At 36.2% G+C, this 12,500-nt stretch overlaps 2 protein-coding genes across 2 annotated transcripts in view; both read left to right on the forward strand.

Annotated features, from left to right (window-relative positions):
- LOC136827203 (zinc finger BED domain-containing protein 5-like) overlaps positions 1 to 2,805 on the forward strand; it is an 11,954-nt gene extending 9,149 nt beyond the window's left edge. The window contains exons 2-3 of the mRNA XM_067084974.1: positions 1,455 to 1,946; positions 2,293 to 2,805. Coding sequence (XP_066941075.1) covers positions 1,455 to 1,946; positions 2,293 to 2,805 — 1,005 coding nt within the window. The remainder of the gene's footprint in view (positions 1 to 1,454; positions 1,947 to 2,292) is intronic.
- A 4-nt stretch (positions 2,806 to 2,809) lies between these two features.
- Positions 2,810 to 3,145, forward strand: LOC136827204 (protein FAM200A-like). The gene has a single exon (XM_067084975.1). The coding sequence runs from the start codon at positions 2,810 to 2,812 to the stop codon at positions 3,143 to 3,145; it is 336 nt and encodes a 111-aa protein (XP_066941076.1).
- The last annotated feature ends 9,355 nt before the right edge of the window (positions 3,146 to 12,500 follow it).

Here is a 12,500-nt window from a genome sequence, read left to right on the forward strand (position 1 = left end):
TGATCATAGGTAGTCTAAATACAAAAGCATCTTGCTTTTTTTTTTTAATTGGTGTTGGCTTACATAAACGATTCCACATGGACCACATCAATTGAAATGAAACATAGACTTATGCAGCCAGTTCTGATATTAGGGTATTAATTTATCATAATCCTGCATGTCAAATGTTAATATCATTGTGAGATTAGGCCTACATATAAAATTCTTATATTTTGTGTTAATGCAGGGCATAGGCCTATACATCAATTTCTTATATTTTGAGACAGTGACAGGGCATAGGCCCACGCGTCAATTTCTTATTGCAAATAGTTTTTCACCCATATCTGTTGGAAATAGAGTAGCTTATAATAAACATAGTAGCTCCGACCCCATGATATATAATGTATATATTAAGTCTTTGTTGACTTTGGTCAGCAGTGGAAAAACTATGTGCTTGCCTGTCAGTGTACTTCCATTGCAGATGCATTTGTGTCCTCGTTGGAAGTTTGCTCAGTTGGATACAAAGAGCTATTTGATCATCCAAGCGCATGGAGACAGTGTGATCTTTTGAACATTGAACCGATACTGCCGAAAGTGTCCAGGTTCCGATCTTCCATGGTATATTATCAGAGGAACAGACCCTCATCGGGGGAGACTGCTACGATCTTGGGTGGTCGATATGTGCTTTTAGTCTGGTGTAGTATTTAAAAAACCACCACTATGAAGATACATTATTCATGGCCACAGAAAAGTAAGTAAGATCCCCCGGTTGGGAGGCAGTGAAATTGAATAAGTGGTTCCCAACCTGGGGGAAATTTCCCCCTGGGGGGAAATTTGAAGCTACCAGTGGTTGAAATAATTACACTACCTACTAACTAAAAAAAAATATCAGATGTATTTTATCATGAGAGAGAGAGAGAGAGAGAGAGAGAGAGAGAGAGAGAATGTCTGTTGCAGATGGGCGGCACCGTATCTACCAGGTTCGGCTCACGTTCAAACATGAGCTCTGAAGGAGTGGTGGGAGTGGTGCAGAGTACACTCACAGGCTCACAGTGCATTACGAGTAGTCAGTTAGCAGGGAGCATCTGACACACATCACCGGCTTATACTTGTTTTCTGTATAAGTACATGGTATGAGAATAATATTATAATTTTAATAATGAGTTTGTTAACTGGATAATATGATATGTTGTTGTCGTTGTTATTATTATTATTATTATTATTATTATTATTATTATTATTATTATTATTATTATTATTATTATTATTATCTATCTATTTTTATGCTTTGGCTGAGATTGGTAATACTCAAGAGATGTTTTATTAAAGTACTAATCTTCAAAGTTTACTTACTTATTTTATATTTGGGAGGGGGATGAATGGAAAATTTTGCTATTTCTATACCGAATTACGATGTGTCTATGTTTAATGTTCTTCTCCCAAATTGATATGCTTTGTTTTATGCCTGATTTCAGATGTCAGAGAAACGAAGATTGTATCAAGATGGTTATTTGGACTACGGGTTCACTTATCTTGTCAAGGAAGGTGCACACATCCCTCAGTGTGTTGTGTGTTTGAAAACCTTCTCTAACAGCAGCATGAAACCTTTCCAACTGAAGCAGCATCTGGCAAATGCTCATCCACAGTTGAAAGATAGGAATCGTAGCTTTTTTGAGGTAAAGTTATCCAGTTTGAAGAGGATGAAGATGGATGAATCTGGGACGTATCAGCAAACCAACATCAGCATAGTGAAGGCTTCATATGTGATTGCCCTTCAGGTGGCCAAGGCAAAGAAACCCCACACGATTGGTGAAAGCCTTTTGAAACCATGTATCATTGACAGTGTGAGGCTTGTGTTAGGAGAGGAGTCATCACAGAAAATGAAACAAATCTCCTTGTCCAACAACACCATTAAGAACAGAATTGCCGAAATGTCTGAAAATATAAAGGAAAATGTGGTGTCAAAGGTAATGTCATCACCCTTTTTTTCTCTTCAAATTGATGAGTCTACGGATGTCACCAACATTGCACAACTGCTTGCTTTTTGCCGTTACATAACTGACAAAGGAATTTAGGAGGAGTTTCTTTTTTGCCGGCCATTAGAGATGACAACAAAGGCAGTTGATGTATTGGCAGTAGTTGCAGATTTCTTTGAAGAGTCGGGACTGAGTTGGAACAAACTGGAAGGGGTTTGCACAGATGGTGGCCTTAATATGCTTGGTTCACGATCAGGATTCATTGCTCTTGTGAAGCAGAAGCAGCCTAGTTTAAAAGAAACACTGCATGATCCATAGAGAAGCTCTCGCCTCAAAGACAGTCCCAAAGAACCTTCATGATGCTTTGACTGTCATCATAAAAATTGTTAACTATGTGAAAGGATCAGCTTTGAACACTCGCCTCTTTCGCGAACTCTGCCGGGACATGGATGTTAACCACACTGATCTTTTATTTCATACACAAGTGCGATGGCTTTCAAAAGGGAACATGCTAGCGCTGGTCTTTGAACTGCGGGAAGAAATAAAGTTGTTTTTGAGTTACAGCAACAAAGTGGACCTGCTGTCTGCCTTCAACAAGGAAGTATTTGTAGCACAAATGGCTTATCTTGCTGATATTTTTGAAACTCTGAATGAACTAAATAAAAAATTACAGGGACAGAGGAGCAACGTGATTGTGCACACGGACACCATCAATGCTTTCATGGCTAAACTACAACTTTGGGGAAAACAAATGAAAAAAGGAAATACAGCATTCTTTCAGCGTTTGAGTGACATACTTGGTGAGAAAGACATCAAGGACCCACTGAAAGAGGAAATCATCACTCCTTGATCATATGGGGGACGAGTTCAAGCGATATTTCCCTGGTATCAACACTGAAGACATCTCAATGAGGCTGACAAGGAACCCATTTATATGTCAGGTGGATGATGTCCCTGGGGACATGCAAAATGAGTTCTTGGAGCTCAAGCATGACTCTTCTGCCAAGGACGAGTTTCGTGCACAAGATCTTCAAGAATTCTGGGTTAATATGGGTGGAGCATACCCCCAACTGAGCACCAATGCATTGAAAATCCTCATTCTGTTTTCCACAACCTACCTTTGTGAGTCAGGATTTTCTACTTTACTCACAATCAAGCCCAAAGCACGAAACCGACTGGAGGTGGAATGAGACATACGTTGCGCACTTGCCAAAACTAGCCCAGATATTGATACACTGGTGCACAAGAAGCAGCCTCAACCTTCTCACTAATTCAATTTTGAAGTAGAAGAATAAACAAAAGTCCTTTTATTTTGCTACTAGCCGCTCTCTATGGCTATGCGGGTAACTAACCTCTCTATCTAACTATTTGTTTATCAGTATATTTGTCTATAATGGAAAAATAAATTAGTAAGTCGTCACAGTGTGTTTTAACTACTCTTTCCCTCATACACATGAAGGGGGAAATCTGGAGGGTTGCACTGGGTGCAGGGGGAAATGACAGGAAAAAGGTTGGGAACCGTAGACTCTACATGATGAATTTTCCCATTTAATTCTCCAGTGTGCATTTTTCTGTTTTGAATAGGAATGATATTTAACACCATTTCAGGTTTTAATATATGGTATGTTTCTTTCATCAGGAAATCTGGATTCGTCCTGTGATGACGAATATTTTGGAAGTGGTATTATTTTACATACTGTATGATATTTCTTTTTGGTCTAACATAATTATGACCTTATTACTGTATTTCATGACCAGGGTGTTATTCACTACTATTGCTTGGTATAGAATTATTAATATGCTTGTTTGTGAAACAGTATTTCCTCTAGTTATGAATTCCATTGATAGAAGTGTGAATCACTCCATTTCATGACCGTAGCTTCTGCTGAGTTACTTTCGTTAAATTTGTCAATAAAATCTAGTTTCGTACTTGGGTCTTTAATTCCAGTAGTCCTTTGTTTAAAGATAGATTCAGTGACAGGAGTTGTCATGAGAGAAGGGATTTGCTGACCCAGGGCTGGCCACGGCTACCAGAGACATCTTAGAAAAGCAAGATGTTTGATTCTGTTCTTAAAACAGATACAGCAATAAAAAGTTGAGTATACCTTAGTTTTACCAGACCACTGAGCTGATTAACAGCTCTCCTAGGGCTGGCCCGAAGAATTAGACTTATTTTACGTGGCTAGGAACCAATTGGTTACTTAGCAACGGGACCTACAGCTTATTGTGGAATCCGAACCACAGTATAGCGAGAAATGAATTTCTATCACCAGAAATAAATTCCTCTAAATCTTCATCAGCCGGCCTGCATAGCTCTGAGAAAGTCTTTGTGTTCAAGTTTAGAATGTGTACACGTTTGACAATATCAAACGGTAATTATCGTGATCCTGTAATTCAAGTGCACTGACTCGAACGCAAGACATTCCCTGTGTCAAGGTCTAGTGTATTCAGGTGAACCTCACTTACGAAAAACAACATTGCAGTCTTGCGGAACACTCCTGACTTCATTCATATTTTCCTATTTTTTACCATTTTTAGGGAGGTGCATATTAAGATTTTATTTCAGGGGATAATATAACGTTTCCTTTTGATAATCAGCAGGAAGTATTTTAGTTCGGTAAAACAACCATTGCAAAATTAATAAAGATGAAAAGAACCACAGATTAAACAACTTTTCAAAACCATCGCCAACCAATCAGCTTCAAGGGATGGGCGTCACGTAGCAGTGGGCCGGGCTAAGCTGCAAAGAGCTGTGGATTTGCTATATACGATGTAATGTACAAGAAACTCGATTGTGCCGAAGAAACTTCGGCGCATTATTTACTTGTTTAATGAAGGGATCAGTCTAACCATTCACTACCGATGTAGTTGATGACCTCCCTGTGACTATTAAGATTATTATTGATATCTTATTTCAGGTTTTTCATGTTAATTCACATTATGATACAAAAATATGTGCTGTACTTGAGGCATCGGCAAAATCGTTAAAAGTTATGTCGCTTTTCAGAGAGAGAGAGAGAAAAGTGATTCAGTACCGTTAGTCTGCAGGCAAAGCGTCGAAAGATAAAGTGTCGGCATATAAATTGTCAAAAAAGATGAAATGGCGAACAGACAAAATGGTGAAGGTCAAAGTGTTGAAAAAATCTTCTTAGAAAATAAACTGCCCAAAAACCACAGTTAATTTCCGCAAAGTGGATAAAAATGGTGTGTCGATGGTAATCATCCTGCCAAAACCGTTAAACAAGTCATGAAGTATCAAATGACCATTTACAAACAATTTCACTATAATTGTTGTCTCTACTAGGCTTGTCTGCTCCGTTTCTATCGATGAAATTCAAAAGGGCAGCATCAATTCTGTTTTTTTTTTTTTTTTTTTTTTTTTATATAATCCTTACTTTAAAATGGAAATTATTAAACCAAACATGGAAAGACTTACGATACGATAATTAACTAGCTCAAAAATTATTGCTTAAATCCAGTATCAGTTTCGCTGGCTTTTGAACGTTCTGCTATGGAGAGCATGAAGAAAATCTTCTCAGATAGTGCAATTTCTGTGGTGCATCACTATATTACGATCGGAAATAATGAGTAAAAAGCCACAGTAATGTAAACGATAGACTGTATTTTCCAAAATAAAAAAAAAGGATAAAACAGGGGAGCTTTCGACCGTTTGCACAACGGTCCTCTTCAGTTGGCTGAAGAGGACCGTTGTGCAAACGGTCGAAAACTCCCTGTTTTATCCGTTTTTTGTATTTTGGAAAAATACAGTCTATCATTTACATTACTGTGGCTTTTTACTCATAGTGCAATTTATTTGTTTTTATTAAGGAGAAAAATTCAAAGGTTGGGTTTGCAGCCTCGGTATTCAGAGGCTGGAAATGCTTTGACAATAAACAGATTCCAAGCACTTACATTCATTCCATCTGGCGACAGTTATGATTGTTCCAACGATTTAATGGAATCCATTGGTTAGGAAACGAATAATAAATTACGTGGGTTTCTGTAGTGCTTCGAGACGACGGTGGCTGGGAGCTGTTCAGAGAGGAAGGAGAAGACGCCCGAAATTTGAAGCTGAATGCTGGTCAGCGTATGAGAGAACAGCAAACGGTTTGCCAAGAACAGCTAATTTTGTTGAAGGTTGGCATAATGATTTTAAGAGAAGGTTGATGATTGCTTATCCAAGAGAGTCTAAGCTACCTGGAAAACTTCGATTGGACCAATCAAACACGGAGCTGCTTTCGAAGCGTTTTAGGGAAAAGGTTTTGGAAGACGCAACAAGAAATTTGCTCTATTGAACCAGAGACTAAACAATATTGTCTATAGATATGAACCTCAAAGTAGACTAGAGTACCTAAAAGCAATAGTATTTTATTTGTGAAATTATGAGCATTCATTAAATATCTTTTTTTTTTTACATTTAACTGAAACTATTCTTACAGGTAAACTATATATAATATATTCAATATAGAGTATAAGCTTTTTATATTTTACTCCAAAACTATTTTAAAATAAACATCAAAGATTTTTTCGTTTTTTATTAATCTATTACTCTCGACGTTTTTTAGATTTCTTTTTTATGTGTATCGACATTTTGACAGTTGACATTTAATTTGTCATCATATCGTCTTTCGACATGCTATCCTTCTACAGTTTGCAATACAACCTTATCGTTATGAATCTCTCAACGACATATAAGCTCCGCATTTAAAAATATCTTCTGGTCTATAGCTTCGCAAATTATTGACTCTTGGTTTTGCTCACATTGATTATCTTTTTTTTGTAGTAGGTTGAAAGGAAGATGAGTTTTTGCTTAAATGTAAAAAAAAAAAAAAAAAATCTGAAAAACTCTTAAAAGAAGACAGAATCTAGGGCAAACTATTAGTAGGGAAGCAATAAATACTGATGAGAAAGAACTGGCGAACTATTTCAGAAACAATGAAGCAGAGCTGACTGATATGGTATACAGGCCATCTTGGTGCTTTTGCTGTGTGTATAGACTGCGTTATTGTTCTTTGCCTCTAAAGAGACACCAAAACTATTCTGAAAGAGGATGCAGTGAACGACCAATTCCACCAAACCGGTTGACCAATACAACTTAATACAACATTACAACATCCAAAAAATTTTTGAATTAGGTGAGTGTCTGAAGAATCAAGCTTCATCAGTACACTGATGAAATTCCTTAGTGATCCATAAAGGCCTTCCCGCCTTGAAGGCAGGTGATAAAACCCCAGCAGGGGTAGGTGGTTTGGGGGCAAAAACCTAACTCAGTTGAAAGACCGATGGCCCAATGGGATAGGAAGAGTGCGACGCGTCAAGTTCCGATGTTAGCTACAAAATAATTTTGACCGATAGGATATACGGGCTTAACTTGTATCAGTATAATAACATTACTGGGGAAAATAATCTGCCCTTATTGTAACTATTGTGATATGAGCTTAATACATCAGTAACAATTTCTGTTGAACTGAAAATAACCAGTAACTATATGAAAAATTACTTATCTGTCTACAAGTCACAAAATTAAGATGAATACAAATCCTCCATCTTATGCACTCTAAGCAGAAGCATAGCACTTAACAAACGTAAAAAACGACTCCTATCCGCAGCGAAATCTTCTCCACATATTAATGGAAAGAGCTAATGTCACAATTTCTCCTAATGTAGGAAGTGGGAGTCTAACGTACCCTGCCGCAAAATTGAATAGCATCTCATAAATCAACATCTTTGAAACAGTAATCCTGTTGTGAAGGCGGAAAGAAGATTAAAGCATTATCTTAATGTTAATGTATGCAGGTTGGAGTTAAAACGGGCGATACATTCACGCTTTCTCGTTGCAGCTCTGAATTCATTTCAGAATTCGCTTTAAAGATGAGCTCCTAAAGGAAAGCGTGCATAGAACGTTTTCAAGGAGAATGGTTCTCTTATCCTCTTGTCTTATGCACTGAATTAATTTACGGCATCACTTGCTGAAATGTATCGTTAAATCTTATAAGTCTTTTTAAATATTTGGATGGTAATTTTTGATCCGCGTTTTTTATATAAATTGGTGATACATTATTTTTTTATATTTAATTTGGTATTACTTTCATTATGACTGACCAAGCACACTAAGAAGTAACTCGGCGGTCATTCATATGCAAAACTGTAGAATATAAACACATACACACACCATATATATATATATATATATATATATATATATATATATATATATATATATATATATATATATATATATATTGCACTTGTTGGTATTTGTGCTTTCATTATCCATATTTTATCGTGGAAGTCTGCTAGACGATCCATGTATATATCCGGGTGTTTCGAAATTAGAGGCCCCCCTCCACAGAACAAAATGAAAGTTATGAAGTTTTCTGCTATAGCCTATCTCCAAGAACATTATTTAAAGTTTCTATTAAGCTGTTTTTCATTTTACATTTCTTGTATTTTCAGACTGAGTGACAGAGTTAGACACAGCCATGGCTAACAACTCGAAGGAAATCAGATGGATTGACCGAATCCAGGCTATAACCTTCAGAGAGGCCAGATATGCTGGCACATCCTTCATTTCACGTTCCTGGATAGCAAAATACATTTAAAGAGATGACTCCTTTGTTAAAAGAAACTAGAGCAAAAATCCATATGACTGTCATCACGAAAAGAGTGAGAATCTTGGAAGGCCTGAAGTCCTTTCTCAGGAATCAAAAGACATCACAGCTGAGGCAGTGGGTAGACCAAGAAAGTCTTTACGTAAATTGGCGCTTGAACTAGAAACAAAATGGGAAAAAAGAGAAGTTATAGTGTTGTATATCGTGAGCTGAAAAAATCTGGTATCAAGCCATTTCATGTTATCAGTAAGCCCAACATCACTCAGCAACAGAGAGAAGACCGTACATGGTTTTGTGGTTCATTTCTTAAAGAATGGGATGAAGCTGGCTTTCTCCATGTTGCCGCATCAGTTGAATTCTTCATTTACGCAGTCAGGAAGCCAAATCATAAAAATGACATCATTTGGGCTGCAAAGTTGGATGATATCAGCGATGACATGCGCTATCACCAAGCTGTGAAATTTCCTGAATGTTCGGGAATTTTTCTGTTTCACAGTCAAACAGTTAATGTGGATCATTAAAGAAAAAGGACAGTCATGGAATGGCAAATACTTCAGAGAAACTCTGCTTACTGGTGGAGTATTTCCTTTCCTCAAAGATCTTGAAAATGTGTTATCTATTGAAGAAGTCACATTTTTGCATGATAAGGCACCATGTTTCAAGGCTCTTCAGACACAGGAGCTGCTTCAAAACAGTGGTAACGATTTCTTCTCGTCAAGTGAATTTCCAGGTGGCTTCCATGACCTTAATGTGTGTGAAAAAATTCGTAGTATCTTAAAGGATCATGTTGAAGCATTCACAGTGAACTATGATGGTATACCAAGCCTCGACGACCTGCGAAGAGAGGTGACCGAAGTGCTCAGGGAAATGGAGTTTGAGTCTCAGCTATTTTGTGATTTCCTGAAATCATACCCCTCAAGAATGCAGGCTGTGGTACAGGCAGATGGAGGCCACACAAAATATTGAATACTCAGAGAGAAACTTAAATAAATACCTGTTCACAATTACTTTTGTTTTTGTCCATATCAATTTTAGTTTATGCTGTAGAGGGGGTCCTGTAATTTCATTAAAGTTATACCTATATATATATATATATATATATATATATATATATATATATATATATATATATATATATATATATATATATATATATATATATATATATATATATATATATATATTATCTTGTTATATTTTTGCTTTCATTATCTATATTTTCTCTTGTAAGTCTGGTAGATGATTCTACACAGAACCCAAAAGTTCAAGCATACTTACAGGACGGTGGAATATGCAGTCATATCCAGTTAAGCAAAAACTTTGAAATAAAAACACGGCCGTCAGCGTAGGCAAATATTAGGCTTCATTATAATGCAGCCACTTCAGAGCGTTTTGTTCAAGATTTTCTTTTGAAACTAATTGAGCAGCAAATTGTAGAACAGAAAAGTGAGATTATATTTCTGGAAAAGTGTTTTGAGGGACAACCGCAGAACTTCTGGATATACGTGAAGTGTACAATCTGTGTTAAATATTTTTTTTTTACTGTAGAGATTGTGTATTAGAATATGTTGAATTATTAGATATTTTAGAGAATAAGCTACTACGACTGTATGGTGGATTTATTAGTGAAATAGAATTGTACTTTTCTAACCAATATCGCCGACACAGTGATGCAATTTAGTCCAAAAGACATATTTTCGTTTTTATTAACTGCTATCTACAGACTAAGAATAGGGTGAAAATAGGAGGGATTTATTAAAACTTCAGAGAAGATAAGAGCTTGTAAAATAATATTTATAAAAATGAAGAATTGCTAAAAAGTTTTGATGAAGTATTTGAACGGAAAAACTTCAAAAAATTAAAAACAGATCTGCTGCGAACAATGTTTTGTTAAATAGATTTTAATATGGAATAGAAATTAACCAGTTCCTCTCCGACCAAGTCAAATTTAAGAAAATACGCAAAGTTCAAACGAAAGTTCTGAAACAACAAATGAATAAAAACATGGGTTCATCAGAAGTAATAGCGAGTCCCAAAAGGTGGGTAAGTATGAATTCGTAACGCCTGAGTTAGGCAAAAACCAAGCCGCGAAATATTGGCCTCATTAGCCGCAGAAGGCATAACCACTGAAGTTCCACTTCAAGAGACCATCAAAACTATTCAGCATAACGCATATCATCACCATGGCATGGCTGTTTTTGGCATTGGCCCCTCGACATTGGAAGCTCTCTTAGTGTGCAATGTATCCCTTTTTAAAAATATTAATGGTTCTTGCACTTACAATATGAAGGTGTAAAGCATGGAATATAATGTATCCCCTCTATGTATAATTAGATGATAAGGCTTGAAAATAGGACTCTTCTAATATCTAGTTTGTAAATCCGATATGCTGAGGGCTGCTTTATTATTGTTGATAATAAAAACCCTATTTCGATGATGAAATGTAACTTTGAAGGTGTTCCTGCTGAAATTTCCTTTCGAAATTAGAAAATTCTTTGTTCGTCCCAGTAAGCACTATTTCCCACTATGCTCACAGAAGTATAAATTAGGAGTAATTATAACATTTCACGGGATACATCAAATCTGCATGCCATTGGAGATATCTTCATGATAAAAACCCAGAAACAGAACACATCTTGAGTAACAATAATCCTTTATTGGAAGTAACTGATGAAATTACGAAAAACTTTCTACTTAATTAGTCCTCAACAAGTCATCAAAAACTTCAGGTAAATTTAGTCACAGCTTTCCTCAAATACCCAATGTTTAGTAGCTTTTAAGTAAAAAAAAAAAATATCGCCTCCTACTATACAAAACCTGTTATTAGACCTGTTAATATCAAACTTACTGTAGAATTCACATACAAGTAAGAATGATTTATAAAGAATTAATTTTTTTCGAAATACAATTGCTCCCGGTATGTTTTCAACAGTCATCTGATGTACTAGTTGTTCTGTCAGAAAGAATGTGCCTGCAGACTTCCATATTAAAAAAGAATAACGAAAAAATACCAACTTACCGAATGTGTACTTGAGGATGACCGAAGCTTGTTTTACTTTACTAACAAGCCCTCACCAGTTCTCAATAAGGTTGCAATATCCTTTTGAAGATGTTTAACACTGACTTTCATGCATTTTAGCAATGGCTCTATAAATATAAATGTTATTAAGCTTGACTCAGATGTGTTCGTGTGAGATTTTAAAGGTCTATATAAATTATATGATTAGATAAACGTCTTTTTGTTTCATATGTATGTACTGTATGTAACATTCTCTTTCTCTCCCTCTCTCTCGAGGTAATACACACACACACACACACACACACACACGCACACATTATAGATATGTATATGTATGTGTATTTCTGTAATGTGTATGTGTGTGTTTGTCTGTGTTTGTACGTAATATTTCCTTTAGAAAGGTAGCTATACTTTTAATCCTAATCCTTGATAATTGTTCACCGATTTGCTGACTTTATACAATATGCAAATTTTAAGCGAAAAAAGATTAAGATTTAAAAACGGTTGGATAGATGGTATGAAAGAGGTGCCAGAAAGGAGGGCTTTATCATCCAGGAAGCAAGAGTGTTTGCAAGATGTAAGTCAAAGGCGCAGATTATGCAAGGGTGTTAGATGCCCTGCTGCTTATCCTCTTGTGTAAGTATATGAAAAGCTAAATCTGTAGAAGTGGTCTGCACTGGGTTCTAATCCATGGCTCAACCCTTTAAGCATGAATATAGTAGTGGTCGTAATCTACTTTTCTGGAGATGATCGCCTTTCGTGGAAAAGGCTTAATGTTTAAAAAGAGAGAGAAATATAAGATATATGAACAAAACATCACGAGAATTACATGGAGGACATTTGATAATTCAACTTAAGAGAAAGAAGATACAATATATTTTGAGTGGTTTTCTTCAAAATACAGTTTGATAACGA

This window comes from Macrobrachium rosenbergii, chromosome 41 (genome assembly GCF_040412425.1).
Source record: "Macrobrachium rosenbergii isolate ZJJX-2024 chromosome 41, ASM4041242v1, whole genome shotgun sequence".
NCBI classification, from domain to species: domain Eukaryota; kingdom Metazoa; phylum Arthropoda; class Malacostraca; order Decapoda; family Palaemonidae; genus Macrobrachium; species Macrobrachium rosenbergii.

What these genes read in the sequence shown, in the direction of transcription:
- LOC136827204 (XM_067084975.1), top strand. Translation starts at nt 2,810, where the DNA reads ATGGGGGACGAGTTCAAGCGATATTTCCCTGGTATCAACACTGAAGAC.